At 37.8% G+C, this 26,916-nt stretch overlaps 1 protein-coding gene across 1 annotated transcript in view; it reads right to left on the reverse strand.

Annotated features, from left to right (window-relative positions):
• The window catches only part of USH2A (usherin), an 855,126-nt gene that overhangs the window by 339,499 nt on the left and 488,711 nt on the right, over positions 1 to 26,916 (reverse strand). The window contains exons 35-36 of the mRNA XM_062211324.1: positions 9,927 to 10,078; positions 1,583 to 1,745 (exon numbers count right to left, since the gene is read on the reverse strand). Coding sequence (XP_062067308.1) covers positions 1,583 to 1,745; positions 9,927 to 10,078 — 315 coding nt within the window. The remainder of the gene's footprint in view (positions 1 to 1,582; positions 1,746 to 9,926; positions 10,079 to 26,916) is intronic.

Genomic DNA, 26,916 nt, shown 5'->3' on the forward strand with positions numbered 1-26,916 from the left:
CCAACGCAAGCACAAACAGTAACACCCTCTCCAAACTGAGAAAAGTCTGCCTTCTCCCTTCCTCGCCTGCTTTCATGCTTCTAGGATTTTATTAACTTTTAGGAATGGTTATCAATAATTCCAAAACTAACTTCTTAAAGTCTGAGGCATCTGATTTTCTCGTTGACAGTATGAGCAACTCTATCCAGGACAGGGCATATTTGCTACTAATTTTAAAAGAAACTTGAAAGACGTCTATAAAACTAGTATGACCACTTCTGGAAAATGATCAAAGGAAGCACTAAAAATATAAAAATAAATAAAATATAAAATATAAAATATTTAAATAAATATAAAAATATAAAAATAAAACTAAAAGATTTCAAGTACAAAATATACTTGCATTTTTCTATGGTAGGGTTTGCTTTAAATAGGTACCCTACTATCACAGCACCTGGTATATTGATTCAGATAGTTTTTGACAACATTTTTAAAGAATCTCATGTAATATAACTTATGTCCCATTAATTTATTACGACACACCAGAATTACTAACTCAGTTTGGAAATATTGAAATGGTCACACAAAATAGCTTATTTAAGGTAGATGGAAAAGTTAAAGCTCAACTCTGCAGGAATAATGTTTCAACTCTCAATCATTTTTTAGGAAAAAGGAAGAATATGTTGAAGCCCTACCACACCCACAGGGGATATGTTCCAAAACAATGGATTCCTAAAACTGAAAAGCACAAATATTGTGCTTTTTTCTATATGTACATCCCTATAATAAAGATCATTTTCTAAAATTAGACATGGTAAAAGGTCAACAAGGACTAATAAGAGAACAATTATAACAATATACTATAATAAATGTTATATGAGGAATCGGCGCTGTGGCATAGCGGGTATAGCCACTGCCTGCAGTGCCAGCATTTTATATGGCCACCAGTTCTAGTACCAGCTGTTCCACTTCCAATCCAGCTCTCTTCTATGGGGTAGGAAAGCAGTGAAAGATGGACCAGGTCCTTGGGCCCCTGCACCCACATGGGAGACCCGGAAGAAGAAGCTCCTGGCTCCTGGCTTTAGAGCAGCTCCGGCAGTTGCGGCCATCTGGGGAGTGAACCAGTGATGGAAGACCTCCCTCTCTCTCTCTCTCTCTCTCTCTCTCTCTCTCTCTCTCTCTGCCTTTCCTTCTCTCTCTGTGTAACTCTGACTTTCAAATAAATAAATAAACCTTTTTTTAAAAAAATGTTATGTGAATTGGTCTCTTTCTCTGGAATTTTCCATTTAATATTTTTGAACTATGGTTGACCTCAGGCAATGAAAACCTCGAACTTGAGTGTACATCCTAAGCCCCGGAAGGGTTTGTTGGAACCAAACCAGGATGTGGCTGAGGTGGTGAATTTACATTCCCACTAACATGTCCTATGTGGCTCTTCCGGCTACACTGGGGCTGAGAACTGTGGTCCAGGCTCAGAGTCAGTTTCTTTTTAGGGAATTAAAAAAAAAAAGGATTAAAAACCGTACCTAAAAGAAAGATTTCAAATGAAAATAAATCATTTTCTAATGTTATTTCAAGTGTGTAAAACTCATAAACAAATTACCTGGATCAGCATAGAAAATCCCAGTAAAAAAGACCGAATATGTCAAGCGACCATGAGGACGAAACGGTGCCTCCCACCTCACGTGGGCTTCCCGGGATCCACGTGTTCTGACAAACACATTTACTGTTCCTTCAGGGGGAGCTTCCAGAGTTCGATTTTCCACCTGTGAGTATAAAAAGATCTATTTTTGTTTGCAAATAAAATAAGTACATGCTTCGCTTTGAGCACATTTCTTCAAAGAATCTCTTTTTGCTGTGAAGTAAACTATTTTGACAGTAGCATCTTGTATGAATACCTCATTTTGTCAGCAGGATCAAAGCACACCTCATGTTTTCTTCCTCCTGCTGTTCAAGCTTAGAATTTGAGCTCCTGACTGGGGCTGTTGTTTGTGATTTCCAGAGTATGTGGATCAGCTCACACTAAGATCACGCCTGTGGCTGCGCATATCTATAAACCACTCCCAGGACTGCTGGAAAATGATATTTATGTGATTGCAAATGAGAGGAAATGCATATAGTTGGTTTTTGTAAATTCCTGACCAAAGCAGTAGACTTTTGGATTTTGTAAAAAAGTCAAACTAAGCATTCTGATTCACACACACACACACACACACAGCTAGGATGCTATTAGGTATGTAAAGATGGTATCATGCTGACATTAGGAAATAATTGCACCTGTATCACTCCATTTCTAACATATAATCACAAAAGGAGTTGATATCATGTTAATTTAAGAGCCCATACAGAAAACACTAGGGATGTAGTATTTGGAGAGAAGGACTCTGAAATAAAATGTAATCTCAAAATACATAAGAGTCAGAGAGCTCTCAATTGCTCTGTAAGTAAAATGACTAAGTGACCCATAGGAAGATGAAGCTTGCAAAGAGGTAGAAAAGAATCCAGAATTTTTTTCCATTTTTTAGTCACTGGCTTAAACTTGGAAAACACCACCCTTAAACTTAGAGGCACCACTGTAAATATTTCATCTTTTATGATTTTTTGACTGCATTGATTACTTTGACTTTATTCTCAAAGTCTGGGCAGGCGATCAAACATGAAATATTCTTAGGCAGGCAAATGTTCTCCATTATGAAGGTTTTATTCATTATGGTGATTATACTTTCCCAATTGGGAAAATAAATGTAAAAAGGATAGATTTTTAATTTTTAATAAGTATGGAATCACAATATGTTTTATTTCCTTCAGATAAAGCTTATAAAAAACTAATCTGTAACTTCTATTCATTTTTATTAATCTAATAGCAACATCTAAAAAATAAAACAAACTAGACTGGAAAAATGTCAATTCACAGCTTTAATATTTCATAACAACATAGTTTCATTATATCTATATATAATAGTTCAAATTATTATGCAGAAAAATGATTTTAAAGGGTTGTAAATAAGGTATAATTCTAAATGTTGAGAAATTATTGGCAATTCCAGATAATTATATTAGTAGCCTCAAAAATCTAGTTAATACAAAATCATTATATCTTTTTTTAAATTTCCTTAAGTATCTGGATAAAAGCTCAAGTTTTTACTCTGCATTAAATTTTTAATTATACTATTTTTCATGGGCTAAACCTTTTTATCTTTTTTTTAATTTACTTTGCCTTAAAAGGAATATCAAGGAATAATACTCAATAAAGTAAGTTACGTTGGCATTGATCTGGAAACTTCCCTTGACACAGAAAAAATATTTGACAACAAAAATGAAGTATAAACATACAAACATTTTAAATAAATTTTTATTCCTAAGAAAATTCTTACTAGGAACACTTGAAAACAAAGATCTTTAATTTTTCACACTAACCCCTTTTAAAAGCTAGACATCATTTTCCTTTGAAACAATTGTGAGACCTGAGACTTAGTGAAACAAGTGTATTTCTCAAGGAAGCCCACACCGATTTAGAGCGGACTTCCCACATAAGATTGTTTTTGACTGTCACACAGATTACCATTAAGATTAAGATGTCTAAGATAGTATGTTTAATTGCATGTTTTCAGAAAAAAATTGTGAAAGTGTGTGTGTAGGTGTGTATGTATCTGGTATATTCATCTGCATAAGCATGCCACCACCAAAAAACCATAGAGGTTTTCTTTTTTTTTTTTTCCAAATAAATCTTTTATTTAATGAGTGCAAATTTCAGAAGTACAACTTTAGGAATAGAAGTGATTCTTCCCACCATACATGCCTCTCATCCCCGTTCCTACCCCACCTTCTCCTCCCTCTCCCATTCCCAGTCCCATTCTCTGTTAACATTCATTTTCAATTAACTTTATACATGGAAGACCAACGCTATACTAAGTAAAGATTTCAACAATTTGAACACACACACACACACATACACACACAAACTGATAAGTTTTACAGTTAATTCTCATAATACAGCTCATTGAGGACAGAAGTCCAATGTAGAAATCCAATTTCCCAGCACCATTTGTTGAAGAGACAATACAACATATCAAAACTTAAGGACTGGGGCCAGCATCCCATATGGGCGCTGGTTCGAGTCCTGGCTGCTCCACTTCTGATCCCACTCTCTGCTATGGCCTGGAAAAGCAGCACAAGATGGCCCAATCTTTGGGCCCCTGCACCCACATGGGAGACTCAGAAGAAGCTCTTGGCTCCTAACTTTGGATCAGCACAGCTCCAGCTGTTGTGCCCAATTGGGGAGTGAACCAGCAGATGGAAGACCTCTCTCTCTCACTCTCTCTGCCTGTCCTCTCTCTGTATAACTTTGACTTTCAAATAAATAAATAAATCTTTAAAAAAGAAAGAAACTGGAAAAGCATCAAATAAATGAACTATCAATGCAACTCAAGGATCTAGAAAAATAACAGCAAACCAAACTGAAAACGAGGAGAAAACAAATAATTAAAATTAGAGAAGAAATCAACAATATTTAAACAAAAAATACAAAAGATCACCAAAACAAAGAGCTAATTTTTTGAAAAAATAAACAAAATTGACACACCATTGGCTCAACTAACCAAACAAAGGAGAGAGAAGACCCAAATCAAATAAGAGATGAAAAAGTAAATGTAACAACAGACACCACAAAAATAAAAAGAATTCTCAGAAATTATTACAAAAGCTGTATGCCAACAAACTGGGAAACCAAGAAGAAATGGACAGATTCCTGGACACATGCAACCTATATAAATTGAGCCATGAAGACATAGAAAACCTAAGCAGAAACATTACCAAGAGAGAAATTGAATAGTGAAAGATTCTCCCAACAAAGAAAAGCCAAGGATCAGATGGCTTTACTGGTGAATTCTAACAAGCATTTAAAGAAGAACTAACTCCAATATTTCTCAAGCTATTCAAAACAATGGAAAGGGAGGGAACCCTTCCAAATTCTTTCTTTTTTAAATTTTATTTATTTATTTTTGACAGGCAGAGTGGACAGTGAAAGAGAGACAGAGAGAAAGGATTTCCTTTTTTCCGTTGTTTCATCCCCCAATGGCCGCTGTGGCCAATGCACTGTGACCGCTGCACTGCGCTGATCTGAAGCCAGGAGTCAGGTGCCTCTCCTGGTCTCCCATGCAGGTGCAGGGCCCAAGGACCTGGGCCATCCTCCACTGCACTCCTGGGCCACAGCAGAGAGCTGGACTGGAAGAGGAGCAACTGGGACAGAATCCGGCGCCCTGACCGAGACTAGAACCCAGTGTGCCGGCGCCGCAGGCGGATGATTAGCCTATCAAGCTACAGTGCCAGCCCCAAATTCTTTCTATGAAGCCAGCATCACCTTAATTTATAAATCCCAGAAAAGACACAACAGTGAAAGAAATACAGACCAATTTCCCTGATGAACATATATGCAAAAATCCTCAGCAAAATTCTAGCCAATTGAATCAAACAACACATCTGAAAGATCATTCACCCAGACCACGTAGGATTTATCCCTGGTATGCAGGGATGGTTCAACGTTCACCAATCAATCAACATGATACATCACATTAACAAAGTGAAGAACAAAAACCATATGATTATCTCAATATATGCAGAGAAAGCATTTGATAAAATATAATATTCTTTCATAATGAAAATTCTAAGCAATTTGGGTATAGAAGGAACATTTCTCAACACAATCAAGGAAATTCCTGACAAACCTATGGCCAGTATTGTATTGAATGCAGAAAAGTTGGAAGCATTCTCACGGAGATCTGGAACCAGACAAGGATACCCACTCTTGCCATTGCTATTCAATCCAGACCTGGAAGTTTTAGCCAGAGCCATTAGGCAAGAAAAATAAATCAAGGGGATACAAATTGGGGAAAAGGAAATCAAATTATCCCTATTTGCAGATGACATGATTCTATATAGAGGGGATCAAAAAGACTCCGCCAAGAGACTATAGGAACTCATAGAAGAGTTTGGTAAATTAGCAGAATTTAAAATCAACACACATAAAATCAACAGCTTTTGTTTATACAGACAATGCCACAGCTGAGAAAGAACTTCTAAGATAAATTCCATTCACAATAGCTACAAAAAGAATCAAATACCTTGAAATAAATTTAACAAAGGATATTAAAGATCTCTACAATGAGAATTATAAAACATTAAAGAAATAGAAGATGATACAAAAAAAGGAAAAATCTTCCATGTTCATGGATTGGGAAGAATCAATATCATCAAAATGTCCATTCCTACTAAAGCAATTTACAGATTCAGTGCAATATCAATAAAATATCAAGGACTTTCTTCTCAGATTTAGAAAAAAAAGATGCTGAAATTCACATAGAAACACAGGAGACCTCAAATAGCTAAAGCAATCTCATACAACAAAACAAAGCCAGAGGCATCACAATACCAGATTTCAAGATATACTACAAGGCAGTTATAATCAAAACAGCTGGTACTGGTAAAAAATAGATGGAATGACCAATGGAACAGAATAGAAATGTCAGAAATCAATCTGAGCACCTACAACCAACTTACCCAAGGAGCTAAAACCAATCCCTGGAGCAAGGACAGTCTCTTCAACCAAGAAGTTTTCTAACCATTTAATAATGCAATTACCTTATAGTTTTACATGTCACCCTCAAGAGGGTCCCTGGAGAAATGATCCAATAAATATCCCAAGGCAAGATCCAGTCATAACATTCTCAGTCTTAGTCTCTACTAGCATTATTTACCATCGGCTAAATGTTGTGTGGGGAGGAAGCAAAATGAATTTCCTATGAAAAAAATCATCACATTTTATTATAGAGGCACAAAATGTGAAGGGTTTCTCTTGTAAGGAAAATATTTTTTTTTTTGACAGGCAGAGTGGACAGTGAGAGAGAGACAGAGAGAAAGGTCTTCCTTTTGCCGTTGGTTCACCCTCCAATGGCCGCCGCGGTAGCGCGCTGCGGCCGGCGCACCGCGCTGTTCCGATGGCAGGAGCCAGGTGCTTCTCCTGGTCTCCCATGGGGTGCAGGGCCCAAGCACTTGGGCCATCCTCCACTGCACTCCCTGGCCACAGCAGAGGAAAATATTTAAAAGGCCTTCTTTGATGCACCCTTGTTGATTTTTTCATTATTTCAAACACTTATAAAAGCCAATTACTAGCACCTGAAAATTATATCAAATGCATTGTACATTGTTTTCTATATTAGAATTTCTTTAAAAGTTAAATGCACTGTTTAAATGGATAAGAACTGAACAAACCCCAGGGAAACTTTCTAAAACGGATCCAGAGCAATTCCTTCTGAACCATGAAGAACAGATAACAAACTATGGCCAGTGCAGGAAAACAAAGCATACTAAGCTAATACTATGTTAAAATGGTGGGTAGGAATATGGGATTCTGGTATGCATTTTTATTTTAAAAATATTCTCTTTTATCAAATTTATCCTTTTTTTCTCTTATTAGAATTATTTCCCTTTATTACAATCTTACGAGTAACTTGCCAGTTTTGAAGATGAACAGACTACATCCGTAACTAGGAAGCATATTTGTCATAGAAAAAAATTGAACGTTATATCCCTGAATGTATTTAACAATGGTATTAAATATGTAGAACAATGAAAAAGAACAGGTTTCTCTAAGAATCAAAATTATCCTTAAGGAATGTTGTTGGGTGAACAAAAAGTTAGACTCAAACAGTTATTCTTTGATTTCTGCCAGCAAAAGATTTAAGAATAGAAATGCCACATTTTTGTTTCAATGAAATATTTCACCTAAAAAGTTATGACATAGAGCTTTAGTAAAGAATCCTTTTAAGAGAAATGCAACTGCCATGGCTACATTTGTCTGAATTTTGTTTAATATCACATTATTATTTAATGATAGCAAATTCCATCTTTTAAGATTGATTCAGACTTCTTAAATCAATAAGTACATATTGGGGCCGGCACTGCGGTGTAGTGGGTGAGGCTGCTGCCTACAGTGCTGGCATCCATGTGGGCACCAGTTCTAGTCCCGGATGCCCAACTTCCAATCCAGCTCTCTGCTATGGCCTGGGAAAGCAGTAGAACATGGCCCAAGTCCTTGGGCCCCTTCACCCACATGGGAGACCTGTATGAAGCTCCTGGCTCCTGGCATCTGATCAGCGTGGCTCCGGCTGTTGCAGCCAATTGGGGAGTGAGCCAACAAATGAAAGACATCTTTTTCCACCTCTCCTTCTCTCTCTGAGTAGCTCTGACTTCCAAATAAATAAATAAATATTTAAAAAAAATAAGGACATACTAAAAAGAATCATCAACAAAAAGGAGCTGCATCCATAATATATTCCATGATTGTAACATATATCCAGGGCTATTTACAAGACTTACATGTGCAATCTTGGAAGGGCACAGCATGTACTGTGATTGGCAAAAAAAGTAAAAAATAAAAATAAATTCTTGGCAGCATATATTTGACTTGTTCTAAATAAAGTCATCGTTGTTCAATCCCAGTGATTAGAGATGGATCACTGACTAAGGAAAAGCATAGTGCATATACGATAAAGAACAGTACTGAGATTAGAAAATAACTGAGCTGCAGTCAGGATTGAGTCTAGAATGGATGAGGCTGTAGCACAGTAGTTTTACAATCCAATTCTGTCTTTCCCTTCCCATCACAGCATTGTGGCATTTGATTTCTTAAGGTTAACGTCCCCTACTATCTGCTCAGGACTCAGATCAATAACCATGTCCCCCTTGCTTAAAGTTACCAGAACAACAGGAGACAGTGTGGAGCCAATTTAGCAGCCAGAACCACAATTTGAAGTTTATAGTTAGAAAAAGTCTATGTTTCAAGCACATGGGCACATGGGAAATGTTCTTTTGTTTCTTTTTCTTCCTTTCTCTTTTTTTTTTTTTTTTTTGAATGGAGAAGCAAACCTGGCCTATTGCCATGGCTGCTTTTAAGGGTAAGTGTCCATCAGAGGGGTCTGGGCTATAAAATCCTTAATGGCAATAAAGACTACAGCTCAGCTCCACCGACGGATGATGTTAGCTGCTTGGAAAGCAACCAATCTCTGAAACGAAATGTGAGGTGGGATCACAAATGAGGAAGCAGCAATTAAAGTATAGAGCTGTTTTTCAAGGTAATATTTATATAATACACTCCTCAATGAAGACCAAGTGCAGTCAAATGGTAGGGAATTAGCAAACACTGCCAAAAAATATCTAAAACTAATGAGTATTTCCTTTAAGAAGAAGCTAAATTGAATTAGACCAGAAAAATGCACAAAGTATAATGCAATGTTTTCGAACTAAAGACTGTCATGGTAGTCTGACAACTATGTACTATTAATTGGAGTTTTTAAATTATATTAGGAATAAAATACACAATATTGCCAAGCTTTTCACTGCTAATGAAATACAGAAATACATTACAGAATTCCAAAACGTGGCTATCAAAAGCTGATGTTAATGTAATTTTAAACATTGTTTTTATGATGCTGTATCACATTAATGAGAGGAAAGCATTTTATTGTAATAGATGAGGTAAATTCAACCTTGTAATTGGTTAACCTACTGGTTGTTGAGCAATGTGCAATTGCAACTTTCAATTATGCTTACTTTATAACCATCAACATGATAGTCATTGAGCCTGTTATTAGGAAGAAAAATACCCCCTTTCAACATGTCCCTGAATTGGGAAAAATTATATGGATGCCTACTGTGCCATCCAACTTACCTTTCTTTCCACAAAATGCACATTCTGTTCTTGACTAGACTTATGCATAGCCATGAAATTTATGTTGACCGTAAAATCTTAGAAACTCTTAACTGAACTTTTAAAAAGAAAAATCTCCTATCCCTCTAACTGTGCAGAGTGAGTCAGCGCCACTTACTCCTTACTTGATATTCAGTGTCATCTGACATCTAATACATTCCCAGAATGTAAATCACATACTCACCAGTGGGCCCAGAGCACAACCTTTGGCAGTGCATGCTTGGACTCTGAAGGAATGTAAGCTCCAAGGAGCAAACCCATAAGCATGACAGCTGAGTTCTGAGGAATTGTGAATTAATACACCATCCAGATATAATCCATAACTCGTGATAACACCTGGGAAGATAATAATTGGCTTTTAGCATGACCACTAGACAATAGCAAAGAATGTCACATCTCCTTGATGTGATTTCTAGTTTCATGGAATCACTGAATCACAGTTCTGGTATTTCTCTTTGCCTAAACTCTGTCTCCAAAGGACAAAACAGGATTTACCTTTGAATATTAAAGTGTTAAGCTAATTATTATAGAGACAGAAATAGAACCCAATAGTTCCAGTAGGAGAATCTTTCAATTGCATCACATTAGCTGCTGTCATTTATATTCCAGATCAAAAATGAGTAAATGTAGTACATTTATAATTTTTATTGCTTCCTAAAAAGATATTATTAATAGATGTGCTCCAGAGGTAAAATGACCTTATTTGTTAAAGTATTATATATTACTCATGGTGATCAGACACTGTTCTAAGAACCCAACACGTACTCACTCTTTTTTAAACCTCTCCTCATAGACTTTCTATAATAAAGGCAGTATTATCAGTATTTTATAGATGAAGGAATTGACATGTAACATGGTCAGGTCACCCAGCTGTCTAATATTTGAGTGAAAATTTGATTCTAGGAGGCTTGGCCAACAATCCTATGTTCTCAACTGCAACATCAAATCACTTACATCTAACGCCTTGTACTAATTGTACAAATTACATTCCTGATACACACTCTCGTGGCTTGGAGAAACAATGCTTTCTGGTTTTAATGACCGGTTAAGATTTGTTTCAGAAGTCATGCATTTTTTTTTCATCCAATCAGCTAGTTGAAATGTGAGAGTTTGGATGGTTATTTGATTTGCTCAATCAAAATATTTTCATGAAAAAAGAGTTAGAGATTGGCATAGCGAAGGGTCTATGTTCACCGGAAGCATAAAATCCCCAAACTGACTAAACAGTCTAGGATGAGAAACAGCTTTGTACACATGCAAAATTGAAATCTCTCTTGAAGCAACTGCACAGCGGCCTCTCTGAGCATGTTCTTGAGGAATTTTCTCATTTTTTTGGTCAGATAGTCTTCCTACAGGACAGAAATCGGGTGCTTCTCCCATATCACATGGGACAGCTTCATCACAGCATTACACATTTATCCCGTAATTAGTCAAGGTCAGTGAGGAAGTTCCTGATGCTCAACTTCTCTGATGCATGACTCTCAGTCTTGTAAACCAAGGGCTTTGGTTTTGCTCATGCCCCGAGGGCAGAGTCAATCTTTATGCATCATCACATTAGAGATAGCATAACTCATGGAACCATACCACCAGGAGCCCCTGCCCCAAACGTGAGGGAACGGCTCATCTCTAGACCTGTTTACAGCTGTTTAGCAGTGCCATTATCTGTGAATTTACAGAATGTTGCATGCAATGTCAGGATATCCTTCACAATGTTGCTTCTAATCAATAAACATATCTATTCTAAAGGAGTAGAACAGCGAGCCAACATCCATGGAAATCACTCATCTTACAATATACCTCATCAAAACACAGCCTAAGAGACTGCTGGGATGGCCTCTTAAATTCCACATCACAGGACAAGCAGAACAATACCCTGAGGATTTGGGGTTTCTACAGGATGCTGCCATAGACTTTAGACTAGGGACCAGTATTTGATAATGGTTTTTATATAGTGAAAAAACAAGGGACTAGAAAGTAAGGGGAAGAAGTCAGCAGGTTTCCTTCCACTACTATGCAAAATATGTTTGCTTTCTCTCTTCACACAGAGGAATGCTTACATTATGGGTGGTAGCAAAGATACCGCTAAATTAGAACCTGAGACTATCCTCTGACATCTTGGAGTCCTCAGGCACCTATCCCATCAGGCAAAGAGAAAAGAGAACTTGCTCCCTGATGGCAAGCTGACACTCAGGGCATTCTCAAGGGCATTCCTTTATGGGACAAGCTCTGATCATAAATATTGAAAGACTGCAGCAACCCAATAAAGACATTACTCCTAATGACACAGTCTTTGCAGTGATGAAGGCTTAGGTAGTTCCACTAGGCAGAGTCCCAGGTGGAGACGAGGTCAAAGGGTGAGAAGTTGTAAACATCAACCACACCTTTGTAGCTATTTATAGAAACAAGACATATAGACACTATCATGTATTAATTCTTGCTGATTATATGGATATTTGTATATGATATCCAAGTTTCGTTTCCCCTTTTTCCTATTGATTTATATGAAGAAAATTACTGGGTGTTAATTTACAGTTTAGTTTTTGAGTTGCAGATTTTCCAGGTGAGTTGTGTCTGAACTAAAAGGAATTAATATCTCTAAGATGTGAATATAGTGATGGAAGGTGAGAGTGTTTTTGTTTGTGCATTCTTCATTTGCTCGAAGCATAGTAGGGCCACGTTAGAAAGCAGCAACGTTACAAAGTAGACACGTATGCATGAAGCTGAAGGCCCAGGATGGTTCTTTAACTGATGCCACCGCCTCACATCTACACTTCTACAATCTGTGCTGTGCTGCTGAGCCTCAGAGCCAACAAACCACATTTCCAAGTCCCTAGCTTGTTGACTGTAAGATTTTGCTGGTGAGAGGCCCAGTGAGGAGAACAGGAGCAGAGATGGAAAATAAGCATCTACCTGCTGGCTGCAGGAGTTGAGGCCTCTGCTGATTATTGCTACATCAATAGAGGGAGGCAGTACTGTGGCCCCAAACTTTGCAGAGTGAAGCATGTCTTCTGTATTTTCACCCTCTTCAGTAGTGGGACAGGAATGACACTTGCCTCTGATTGGGCCAGTATACCACAATGGTTCATGTCAAATCAGTAACTATGGCAGCAAACAGTAGGTCCCTATCCACTGCACTACCTTCATCCCCTGCCAGTGCTCACTACTTTAGCCTCCTGTTCTTCCAGCCTTGTTAAAACCTCTGAAACCAGCCTCTTTTATAAAACATCCTCAGTCTTAAATACCTATCATATTTTCTCCTTTACCATTTGATCCATATGTTCTTCTAGGATTTAGACATTTTTTTCAAATTTTCAATAGAGCTACTGCTGTGTCCCATCTTCCTCTTGGAAGATAACTTCATCTAGTTTATTCGTTAATTTCATTTCCTTTTTTTCCCCACTTTTCCTGCGGGAAAAGACTCTATTTTGCTGTAAAGTACCATTTAAAATTCCACAGAAAAGTACAGTTGCCAGTATCTGTTTTTCCTTTATTTCTAGAGTAACCATCTATAGTAACTCTTAACAACGTTTATACAAAATACTTGGTTGAATGCCATTTAATACTTGACACACAAAAACATAAAAATATTATAACTAAAAAATGAAACACATATATTGAAGAACTGACTAAGAGTAGAAATTTTAAAGGAAGGAAAAAAAGAATATAATTGCAGTAATAGAAATGACAAAGAAATTATTATGTGCCAAGCAATCTAGGAAACAATCATTTAATCCTCACCAAAGAAATCCAAAGAAATCCTAGGTGCAAATAACGTGTTACAGAAGCTCTTAAAGAAACCGTGAGACCCTTAAATTGTATCTACTTGACCTGCTTTTCAACTGAAATAGAATGTACCCAAATCAATATTTCCCTTTTCCTACATAATTGGGGAACAGCGAATTTCTTTTATGTTAGGATTATGTGCATAATATCTCATTTATCTGACATATTGGGAAATGAGATATTTTACAGAAGTTAATTTTCATTATAACTAAATCTCCTCCCTTAAGAATGAACTTTAAAATCTTAAACCACTTTTTTTTTTGGAGATCTTTCTAGTAAGTACTAAACACTAACCTGTCTCCACACAGAATTAATTACTGAATCATTTTGCAAAGACTCAAAAACTGTTATTATGGACCTCAAAGATGACACTGTGTCATTCTGTTATGTCTCAGGAACTGCTGAGAGAGGGGGCACTTCCTCACTCCTTCCCCTGCACATCCTTAGTGACCTTACCAACGCTCCTGCGTGCTTCTTAAACTCTCCATCTTCCCTCAGGGACAGTCTCTCCAAAGTTACTTCTTCCTGACTACCTGTCAACCTCACTCTAGCAAGTCAACCTGTAGTAATCTATGCTGAAAAACTAGATAAGCATGACACCTGGAACTGTGGCTATGGAAAGAACAGTAACAGAGAGAAGGGCTGATAGTTAGATGAGTACATGGCCAATGAGCCTAAAATGGAATTAAGTGAGACTTTTCACAGTTAGTGCAGTGGCTCAGAAACTTTTAAGTGTCCAGGATGTACCTGCACTGAGAGTGAGAAGCAGATGAGGGCGAAGTTAAACCTGATCATGCGATGAGATGGGCATTTGGCCAGCAGTCAACATACTTTGTTGGGACACCTGCATCCCCTATTGATAGGCCTGGGTTCCAGACTTAAGTTTTGCTCCCAATTCCAGATTTGTGCTAATAGAGAGCCTTGCAAGCAATAGGTGACAGTTCAAGTAATTGAGTCCTCGCTACCCATATGGAAGACTTAGATTTTGTCCCTGGAACTTGGCTTCAGGATAATTTTTTAAAAAGTCAACTTTACCACAAGTAAACATAAACACACACACACACACACAGTCACCCAGCAGTCTGTAGGTAAGAGTATTTGACAGCATAGGTAGCAAGGGCTAAGGGATGATTTATAGGATCAAACTGACAAAGTAATGAACACGGAGGAATGAGTGGCTGCCCTGAAAGTCATTCTTGGCACTCCACTCTGCCTCATCTCCCACAGCAACTCCACTGCCAAGTCCTGTGGACATTGCATTCCAAACTGATCTCTACTCCTTTCCATTTCCACAGTCTCCTCTTCCAGTCTGACATGAGCTCACACCTGAGGATAACAGCCACACAGCTGTGTTGATGCATCCTGCTTCCACACAATTCATGCTTAATTCCACAGCCAGAGGATGTTTCACAACTCCTATCTGTTCATGCCACACCCAGTCAGTAGTTAGCCAGGCCTTGTTAAGATGAGTGCTGCCTCTGACACAATCAGGCTAGGCCTAAATGTCAGCGTGTCCTGTGGATGAAAAGCATTGGTAACACCGGCTTCTTTGTGTTTTCAGTCTTCTGGTGCAGGTCTTGTGAACCGATCACCAGCACATCTCACGATGCAGGATACCCTCGTGGTTTAGAACTGGTGTCAACAGAAGCCTCGAAAAGAAGTCTGATATTAGAATACACATTTCCTTTGATCTTGTTTGGACAAATCCATTATCTGTAAAATCCTGAGTTAAGGACCCACAGACAAGCTTCCTGGTAAACGTGTAGACAACAAGAGATATCATGAAGAAAGAACATTTCATTATTTTTATCAAAACATGAAGGAAGATTTTCAAAACTATTGTCTTATTAGTAGACTTTTTGATAAAAATAAAATAAATGCAATATAAAATATCATATAATTAAATTCTAAAACATACATTCAGTAAGTCATAAGCCTAAGTCATCTATTAACACAACCATTTAAATCTCGATGACCTCAGATTTCCAAATTGAGTAAGAAAACTAATGCCTATGATGTAGTAGACATTTTAAACTGGAGTTTAAAAGGATGCTTTCCCTATTTAACTGAAATACAGGTCATGTGTGGATAGCTTTGGGAAAGTAAATGGTAAATTCTTGAAATGCAATGTAAGTATTTTCAAAGTTATAGAACACTTAAAATAATTTTTAAAAGTTATTAAAATTGCTCTGATAATTTACTTTGGTCAGACAATGGGCTGCATGCTTTATTTTATTTCCTTTAACATGGACAAGTCATGAAATAAGAATTGTTATTTGCACTGTTACACAGATGAGGGAATGGAGTCTTGGAGAGGCTAAGTTATTTTTCAAGGTCAAAAAACATCAATGTGGGGCCTGCATTGTGGCATAGTGGGGTAAAGCCTCTGCCTGCAGTGCTGGCATCCCATATGGGTGCTGATTTGCATCCTGGCTGCTCCACTTCTGATACAGTTCCCTGCTAATGCACCTAGCAAAGCAGTGGAAGATGGCTCAAGTTTGGGCCCCTGCCACATACATGGGAGACCTGGAAGAAGCTCCTGCCTCCTGCCTTCAGCCTGGCCAAGCCCAGGCCACTGTGGTATTTGGGAGTGAACCAGCTGATGGAAGATATCTCTTTCTCTGTGCCTCTTCTTGTTTGTAATTCTGCCATTCAAATAAATAACAATTTTAAAAATATGAATACATGCACAGAAGCCAATTATCTCACCTCACTGTTGTGCCTACTCCTGTTATGTGTTCCTGATCTAATTTTGTCTTCCAAATTTTTAAGAATTCCACTCATTACAAACATGTTCTCATCCTAAAAACAACCAAGATAAGCCTAAAGAAAAGAATAGTAAATATTTACTGAAAGTATATTTCCAGTATTTACTTGATGTTTTGTGGGGCAAAAAGAGTAAAACACACAAATTAAGAGAAATGAGAAAAGGGTTAACATAGGTATAATTTAAAAACAAAAATTCAAGGGTTAAACAGGAATGATAAACACCACTGAAAATGTTATGCCAAACAAATGACATATAATGAAGTCACAGGCAGTAGGAACAGAGCCTTTTGTTTTTTAAAGATTTATTTATTTATTTGAGTGGCAGAATTACAGAGAAAGGTCTTCTATTTGCCGGTTCACTCTCCAAATGGCTACAATGGCCAGAGCTGGACTGGTCTAAAGCCAGGAGCCAGGAGCTTTTTCTGGGTCTCCCACATGGGTGCAGGGACCCAAGCACTTGGGCCATCTGCCACTGCTTTCCCAGGCTATAAGCAGAGAGCAGGATCAGAAGTGTAGTAGCTGGGACTTGAATCCCATATGGGATGCTGGAGCTGCAAGCAGGGGTTTAATCTACTATGTGAGCACTAGCCCCAGAACAGGAGCTTTAAAAAAAAAAAATTAGAGTGGCCAAGGGTTCTTACAGGTCATTAAAGTCTTCTATAGGTCTTGCATGTGATAAATCTTAGTCCTCCATTAAGGTAAAAGTGAAAAGTCCATGATTTGAGAAGATATTCTTGGTGGGAAAAATTAACTTTTTCCAACAGGCACAAGCAAGAAAGCACAAGGTTTAGTAAAGATAAACTGATTAGACCAACATTTGTCACTGTTGTCTTACATGGGAAAGATTTAACTGAAAACAAACATTTAAAGGGGAAGTTGAGGTCTTGAACACTCTAAGGAGTCGGTAGTTTTTATTGACAATTTTAGGAACTAATTCAGAGACATGATGAAGTCATAAATAGAGGCATCAACATAGAATCACAGATAAAATAGACTGAAAGAGGGGATAATAGCATAGTTAAAACTACCAAAAAACAAAAAAAAATGTATAATGCACAGGGCTGTGCTGTTTGACTGTGGTATGGCATGATAAGAAGACTATCAGAATAAGGAAGGGTCTACCTTTATCAGAAATGGACTATGACGTTAGCAATGAAAAACTCATAGACACTTGATGCCAAAGAACTCACTTCTTCATATTACTGACTAAAAGAGGATTAGTTTCAGCAACAACAAAAGTCATGCCCTGTGACAGTATTATCCTGTATTCTGATTGTAGCAAAGTTAAAATCTCAGTTACGTTATTGCACTATAGCTTCAGAATATGTGTGCATTGGGGAAAACTGAGTTATTTCATACAACTACATATGACTCTACAAGTATCTCCAAATGCAGTAGTTAATTAAAAAGCTAAAACTCTTCTGCATAGGCTGGCATTGCCATATAACAGGTTAAGCTTGCAATGCTTGACATACCATATAGGTGTCAGTTTGAGTCCTGGCTGCTCTACTTCTGATCCAGTTCCACGTTAACACGCCTGGGAAAGCATGACCCAGGTCCTTAGGCCTTAGGCTCCTGCCACCCATATGGGAGACCTGGAAGAAGCTCCTGGCTCCTGGCTTCAGCATGGCCCAGGTCCTTAGGCCCCTGCCACCCATATGGGAGACCTGGAAGAAGCTCCTGGCTCCTGGCTTTGGCCTGGCCCAGCCCTGGCCATTGTGGCCATTTGGGGAGTGAACCAGCAGATAAAAGTGCTCTATCTCTCTCAACTCTGCCTTTTGGATAAATGAAATAAATATTTTTTTAAAAATTTCCTGCAGGGGAGCATGACAGAAGAGGAGAAAAATGCTTGAAAGTGAGGAATTTCATGCTGAAACTTAACAATCACATTATTGACTCCATCAGGTATCATTTAGTCCTCGGGGGGGGGGGGAACCTTGATAATGGAATGAGTATTAGTTTTTCTTTACAGATGAGAAAATGTACTTCAGAGAGGCTAACAACTTGGCCAAGAATACACAGCTAGAGAGAGGTAGAGTTACAGTTGGCACCGATGCAGTGAGTCCTTATGGTACGTAGGACATTCTACTTGACAGTTTCTCTATTCCTATCTTTTGACATTTAAAAAAACCACAAAATAAAACCTAGAAAAGCACATTAAACATAAATATTTTATTGACAAATTAAAAAGCAAAAACACATGTAATAATCAGGTAGATTAAAAAATATGGAGGGGGTATTGTGGCACAGTTGGTTAAGATGCTGCTTAGGACCCCATATCACTTTCAGAGAGCAGTCTGAGTTCCAGCTACTCCATTTCCACTCCAGTTTTCTGCTAATACATCACAGCAGATGATGGATCAAGTGCTTGTCCCCCTGCAACCTACATCAAGGACCTGGACAGAGTTCAGGGCTCCTGGCTTTGGCCTGGCTGAGTCTTATCATGGACATTTGGAGACTGAAACAATAGATGAAAGATCTCTCTCCCTCTCTCTCTTCCTCTCTCCCTCCCTATGTGTATTGAATGTGTGTGTGTGTGTGTGTGTTACTCTGCCTTTCAAGTAGAGGAAAAATAAAGAAACATATTTTAAAAACAGAATACTCCCAGCATTCCAGAAATCTTCCCCGAGTCCCTTATTGCTACCCTTTCCATCCCTTGCAGATAGCAAGGTTGACATTTTAAGAACTATGTCCTTGCTTTCCTAACTGATAATGTAACCCTAATAAACACAATTAACTTGTGTATGATTTTCTACTTTACATTAATAAAACCACTCATGTATTATATGAGGACACTTCAAAAAGTTTATGACATTTGTGTATTATGAAAAAAAAATTGCATGGATTTTCAAAATCCATGCCAAACAAAATAAACTTATATATGACTTCTATTTACCCACTTTTTTTTTGGAATGCCCTCATACCATCTGCCAGTAAGGTAGCTACAAGAAAATAAAACCTTATTATGCTATATGATAAGGAGCCTCAGGTTCTTTAATCTAGTTCTATGCAATCAGTTCTTCAATGGCCAATCCACAAAAAGGATACTTAGTCTCCACTGGCTGTTCAATGCAAGCACTTCCAAGTTTATCACCTCTCTCATTCCATAATGATAGATTTTTAAGGTGTTTAATTTTCACAGGGAAGCTGAATCATAATTGTCCATAAAGCACATCCACTGGGATATATATCTTTGTGCCTCTTCATCATGTTATGTCAAATTGTATTTTCTGAGGTGCTCAATAGGTTGTCATATATAACCAAGGAAATTCAATACAAGTACAATATGATGTAAATTTAATACAAGGTATTTCTATTTACACTGAAGAATTCTGTTTACTGTAAGAATTAAACAACAATGCTTCAGTGTATCATAAAAATAACATGCATTGTGAATATAGATGCTCCAAACATATTTGTTTGTTTTTTTCCAGTGCCAATGGCAATATGAATATCAACGGAAGGTTCCCCTAAGGTCCAGATGATGATTGAATGTGGCAGATATCTCCCTCTGTGAATACTTGATCCTTCAATTAAAGAGGAAAAGAGAGAAGAGCTTTCACCTTGTGGAATAATGCCTTATTACTGTTATGCTCTCCTAAAAATGGAATCAACGGAATCTAAAAAAGACTGTGCTTGGGAAATTCTACCTGACAAACTGATTGGAGGTGTTTCATAAAAGTTACACAAGGTTTGCTCAAAACTGTCAGGCAGTTTTCCTAAGTGATTCACTGAATTCCATAATCCATTTCACCTATTAAAACTGAACATTTCCAGGAAAGAAAATACACTCACATTTTGACTAGTTATAATAAAGTTATTTCAAAATAAAAAAAAAGTTTTAAGAAATTATATCTTTAAAACCAGGGAAAAATCAGAACAGAGATCTTATAAATTTTGAGCAGTGATTCTGAGAAAAATACATTGAACAAGGAACTAAAAATGTCTTTTTTTTTTTCACATGACCAGATGGAATCCTACATTATGAGCATTTCTACAAAAAGTAGAGACAGAATAGGGTAGTGAATAAAACCAAAAATTTTTGTTATTCAAAACTTGTTTTATATTACATTTGTACTTAACTAGGTGCATTTACTTTGATTATTTTAAATTATTTATTACTAATGAATCTGAATATCTACATGTGAACACAGGGATAACAATATCTACTTCATGGGCTAGTTAAGTAAGGTGCCTAGTAAATGGATATGAACTGTAGTTAATGTTACTATTGTTACTATTAGTGTTACCAGGAAATCAAATGCTCATTTCTATGTGTGCCTGGAGTACTTAATTAATACTCATGCCCACACCTGCATGTATATAAATTATAAAAATTTATTTCTATTGCATCATTTGTTAATATGAGGGATAACATATAGGCAATGTGTATAAAAACACTATATAAACTGGCTTCTCTGCCACCCATACCTGAAATAATGGATATGCTCAAAAAACTGAATTAAGCTTTTGTTTAATAACCTGCTATCATCTTTGTAAGTCTACACAAGTTTCCAAAATCTACAAAAACAGTCTCCTAAAGTTTTTCTGTTCTTACTTACATAATTGCCACCTCTTGATACATAGCCACATACAAATTCTTGCAAAGCTGTGACAATACAAAAGAGTGAATTAGGGACAGGCTAGGGGCTCTGGGTTCCTCATATACCTTTCATTTCTCATGAGGATCCTGGGATCCTGGTCCTCTCTTAATGTAGCCATTTTGACATTAGCAAATCCTGACTGCAGTAACAATATATCTTTTCATATCAATACATCCTAAGCAGATACAACTCTGTGGGGTATCTCTCTTCAGAATATTTACACATTACCAGAATATCGTCACATTAGCTGATGAAATCTCAGCTAAGGAATTGAGTTTCTAAGTGTGTGCTTTAAACCCTCAGAAGGCCAAGAAGGAGATTCCCCTCCACTACTTTTGAAATCATCCCACTTAATTTGCATAATTGTCAGATGTGCATTTATGAATGATTGCATGTGCTTCTCACCTCATCACAATGTCTTATGATTGTTCCCATCATCGGTAAACAACTCATTCAACAGCCTTTTAAAACCCATCAACTCTCTGATTGGCACTTTGTCAAGGTCTGGGACAGTAGCAGATGACAAAAACGTGTGATCCCTGCCCTCAGGTGGCATGTACTTGCACAGGGAAATTATTTTACATAGAGTCACTTAGGAAGAGAGGATAGTTTTAAGAACTTACAACTATTAATGAAGGATAAGAATTTCATATTCTATATTTTTAGTTGGTGTTTTTTTTTTAAAAAAACACACTTGCTAATTAGCTTATCACTTTTAAGTGACATTGCAGTGTTAATTTAAATAATGAAGAATAAGTGTGGCATAGTTAGATAACCATACCATTTTAGCAAAGTAGACTTCAGGTACTAGGAAAAAACATATTTCAAGATTGTAAGGCCTAAGCTTCTAAAAGGGAATACGGCTCATGAGAATTTAGAAACTCTCAAAAGCATAATTCTAATTATGATATGCAATTGTAATCCACACAATACAGGTCACCAATTTCTTAGACAGTAATCCTTCCTGCTACTTCTCTTTGATGGCTAATGGTATTACAAAGGAAGAGTCAAGGTCCTACATAATAGAGGATTCTTTCATAACCTCGACTGAGCAGGAGCTCTTTACAGAGGATTTTAAATCCTACCTGAATTTCCAGAAGGGGAAGAACACCTTTGCCAGAGAGAACATGGGTGCAAAGGACTCTGATCAGAGAGACACAGGGCTGCAGTGTCACACCATCACTTTTGCAGGTATGAGAAGCAAGGGACTAGAATTAGGCAGGACATATTTGAAAGGGAGCAAAGCCTTAGGTGTGAATCAAGTGATAATGAGTCAGTACTTAAAGACTGTACTTGGCAGACTGAGGCAATTATTAGCAAGCAGCATTATTTGTAATAGAAACATGGTAGGAACTTAAATGTCCATCAAGAAAAGAGGGGACGGGGAAGCTGTGGTTTTACTTAGAGGCCATCGAGTTTGCCCTTTGAAAGAATGAGATCAAGCTACACTTAAGTGCCTAGGAAAGATGCTCCCACCATATTGTTAAATGAGAAAAGTGAGTCCTAATATGGACCAAATGGTCTGATCTCATGTTTAACAAATACCTATTTTATGCATCTGCCTTTATGTGATTATTAATCAATAAATTTTTGTTAGCTTGCTCTAACACAATCCTTAATATTTTGCCCCTTCCTGAAAAGTTTATAGTGTAGGCCGGAGCCACGGCTCACTTGGCTAATCCTCCACCTACAGTGCTGGCACCCCAGGTTCTAGTCCCGTTTGGGGTACCAGATTCTGTCCCGGTTGCTCCTCTTCTGGTCCAGCTCTCTGATGTGGCCTGGGAAGGCAGTGGAGGATGGCCCAAGTGCTTGGGCCCTACACCCGCATGGGAGACTAGGAGGAAGCACACCGGCCACAGCACACCAGCCGTGGCGGCCATCTGGGGGGTGAACCAATGGAAAAAGGAAGACCTTTCTCTCTGTCTCTCTCTCTTTCTCACTGTCTAACTCTGCCTGTCAAAAAAAAAAAAAAAGTTTATAGTGTTTTATTCCACCTTCTTTATATCATCAGTATTTTATAATGCTAACAAAATCATATGAAATTCACCATCTTCACTGTAAGTGTATGGTGTAGTGTTATCTACATGCATATTGCTGTGTAACAGATCTCTAGAATATTTTATCTTGGAAGATGGAAACTCTACTCAGTGGGTAGCAACTCTCCCAGCTCCCATTCATACAGCTCCTGGTACTTTTGCCTCTGCTTTCTGTTTCCATGTATTTGGCTACTATAGATGCTTCATGTGCATGGAATCACACACTATTTGTCTTTTTGGGACTGGCTTGCTCCATTTGTCACAATGTGGCCAAGTTTTACCCAGGTTATAATATGTGATAGAATTTTCTTGTTTTTAAGGCTAATATTCTATTGTATATGGGATCTTCTAAAGGTTCATGGAAAATGCATGTTAAAAAAGAAGCTGCATGGATTTCAAAAATTTTTGTACCAAAATAAACTTATCTTTTAATCCCATTTGTCATGAACTTATTGAAGTCTCCTTGCATATGCCATAGACATTTTGGTTGCTTCCACCTCTTGGCTATTATGAATCATGGTGCAGTGAACATGGTGGTACAAATACCTCTCTGAGAGTCTGTTCTCAATTCTTTTAGATATGCTCTAAAAGCAGCAAATCTGGATCATACAACACCTATATTTTTAATTTTTAAGGGAACCTCATACTATTTTCCATAGCAACTGCACCATTTACATGCCTCCCAACAGTACCTCAGGGTTCAATTTCTGTACATTCTCACCAGCATTTGCTGCTTTCTGCAAATTTGTATTTATTGATATATTCATTTCATTTGAAAGTCAGAGAGAAAAAGAGAGAAAAAAGAAAGAGGCAGACAGAAGGAGAGTTCCTATCTGTTGACTCACTCCCCAAGTGCCTGGGACCCAGAACTTAATCCAGGTCTCTCACCTGTGTGGCATAGACCCAAGTACTTGAGCCTTCACCTGCTGTTTCCCAGGGAGCACATTCTCAGGGAGATGGGATTAAATGTGGAGCTGGAACTCAAACCCAGGCACTCAGAGATGGGACACAGGCATCTGAAACAGTGTCTTCACTGCTGTGCCCAAGATCAGCCCCATCTGTTGTTTTAGGTAGTGGCAATGAACACATGCTTAGCTGAGCACCTATTATGTTTGACATACTATTCTTGGAGTTACTGGTATAGTAGTGAACAAAGGAAAACAAAACAAGACAGGAACAATTCCCTGAGCACATGAAGCATGTGTGGAACCAATGAGCAAGCATCCCAGCCAGAGCTTGGGAGACAATAAAAGAACTGAACCCACAAGGGCAGAGGCTGTTCTCATGGCCCCTTGATTCAGTATCATCACCAGTCTTCAAAGAGAAGGAGTGGATCATTTAAATCAGAAGCAGTTATGAAAAGCAGAGTCTGTTTCCTAAGTAGTGTTGGCTAAATGCTTGATGGGCAAGAAGAACTAAACACTTATATCAAAGTTTTTTCTTTTATATTTTGCCACCATCTAGGCTTATATGGAAAATATATGTAGCTCTCATTCCAGAAAGCTTAATTATTCTCAACCAATCTTTTTCCATGTTTTTTTAAAGTTATAATGAAAAAAAATCTGCTTTGGTTCACAGCTAGCAGGATCACAATTTTGGAGTCTGAGTGCACAAAACTAAGCAAGATGTACCTGTTACAGGTGATCACAGATCATATGCATGTGCATCTCTGGACCTGCCAACATCTTAATGGAGATGTATTCCCACAGCCCAAAGGGCTCCCCAGGAAGCTGATTCTCCATGCACTTGGTACCTGGTGCGTGCCTGACTGTGTGAGCATCTGTTTATATGGATGTTTCCCTCATGGGACTCGGATACCCTGCAATCAAAGACATAGTAAATTCATCTTGATATCTCCTGTATATGTGAGTATCAGTTGTGATGGCACCTAGGAGGTCATCAACATGTATGTTCTGAATAAACAAACTCAGATTTCCATAAGGTTTGTAGAGGGTACACAAATTATCTGGGTTAACAAAGATATCAGTGAAGAGTGTAGTCCAAGGGTGGTGCAGTGATAAAAGTCAGGGGTGACTTGAGGGTGGTAGTCATGAAGTTGGGCTTCTGGCTGACATAGTGGTTTGTATGAATGAGTGAGAGAAGAAACACAGGAGAAAAAGTAGGCAGGCAGAGTCCAGAGAGAAATTAACTCAGGTATGTTGAGTTTAAGAGGTTGTAGAAATCCACATGGAAGCATCCAGAAGAAGTCTAAGCAAAGATGGCTCCCTGGATAGGGTATTAAATGCTTATCAGCATGTTTATATGCCTATAGCCTGGGAAGATCCTGAGTACTCAAAATATTCGTGGTAGAATCCTAGAGTCGGCTTCTTCAATCAAGATCGTTTTAATGATCAGATATGCATGGGAAACAAAATTTAAAATCATTTGAAGGGTTTTTATTAGTAACATAGTAATGAAGTCTATTAAATCCTCTAATTGTATTATTCTTCTGCAGCATAGTCAGAAACTAGAAAGCAGGGCTGGAATTGTGGTGAAGTGGGTTAAAGCCACTGCTCCTAATGCTGGCATTCCATATCAGAGCGCCTTTTCAAATCTGGTTGCTCCACTTCTGATCCAGCTTCCTGCTAATGTGTCTGGGAAGAGAGCAGAAGGTGGCCCAAATACTTGGGCCCTTGCCACCCCCATGACAGATGTGGATAGAGTTTCTGGCTCCTGGTTTAGGCCTGGCCTAGCCCTCACTGTTACACACATTTGGGGAGTCAATCAGTGGGTGGCAGATCTTTCTATCTCTCTCTTTCTCACTCTGCTTTTTATAGATGTATATATAGATAGATAATCTCAAAAAAAAAAAAAAAAGCAACCACAATGTAGCATATGGTGTAAAATGAACCCTGACACCCAAGTAAGCAGGCTTGAATTGAGTTCCAGGCTCCTGGCTTCAGCCTGACCCAGCCCCAGTTATTGCAAGCATCTGGGACAAGAATCAGCATATGGAAGCTATCTGACTGCCTCTGTGTGTGTGTGTGTGTGTCTGTCTGTCTGTCTGTCTGCACTTTAAATAAAATGAAAAATATATAAATAAAAATTTCAAAGGAGAATTTCTTTAACAATAGTTCTGGTATTTGGGAGGATTGGTGGTTGGGGGGCGGGGAGGGGAGTGAACCCAAGGCAAGAGGCTTTTCCATAATCACGCTCTTCCTCTCCTAACAATGGACACAGAAATGAAACACTGAAAACTTGGAAAAGGGGAGAGAAGTTGTAAAGAAGTCATTTGGTTTCCTGCTCTTAACAAAACTACTTTTTAAATATCTAACAATTGGTGCTTCAATAAAAACTGAAAATTCTACTGTGGCTAAACACAAGAATTTAGAAAGTCATCAAAGTGTTAACACAAACCTCAAATATCTTCCAAATTTCTCTTGTTCAATGGACTTATTTTAAAAGTAAGTTATAAAGCGGCTTGCATATGCCCAAAGCCTAACAAAGATCTTTGAAATGTGGCAAGAGTATCTGCAAACAATCAAGAATTCTAAGTGTATTCCTGCGCTCCAGTTACAAGTACCAACTGGGATGAAGGAAGCACTCTACTATGCAAATCATGCAATAGCATTTAACAGCAAGCCCTTGGAATAAATCATTAATATTTTCATTGGTACCTATGGAATAGATTTCTTTGTGCAGCAAAAAGTGTGACAAGATTTTTGACTGCTTAATATAGTATCAAATAGACATCCATTTATTTTTTATTAGGAAATGTGTAATAGTACAGGATAACTTCAGTAGCAGAGATAATCACTCACTCTAATTATTAGAGCTCTGTTCATTACCTCAAATATATCTATGCATTTGCCAAAAGTTTAATTAAAATGAGATGGCTGGAATAATTAATATCATAGTAAACATAAGACAAACTAATAAAACTGCAATTTTTTCCTTCATTCTTTTTGGATACGCTCAAAGAGTCTGCTTCAATTTTCAGTAATGAGTTACATAAAATAATTTCTATGATATAATAAGTCTC

The sequence above is a fragment of the Lepus europaeus genome, chromosome 14 (genome assembly GCF_033115175.1).
Source record: "Lepus europaeus isolate LE1 chromosome 14, mLepTim1.pri, whole genome shotgun sequence".
Taxonomy (NCBI): Eukaryota; Metazoa; Chordata; class Mammalia; order Lagomorpha; family Leporidae; genus Lepus; species Lepus europaeus.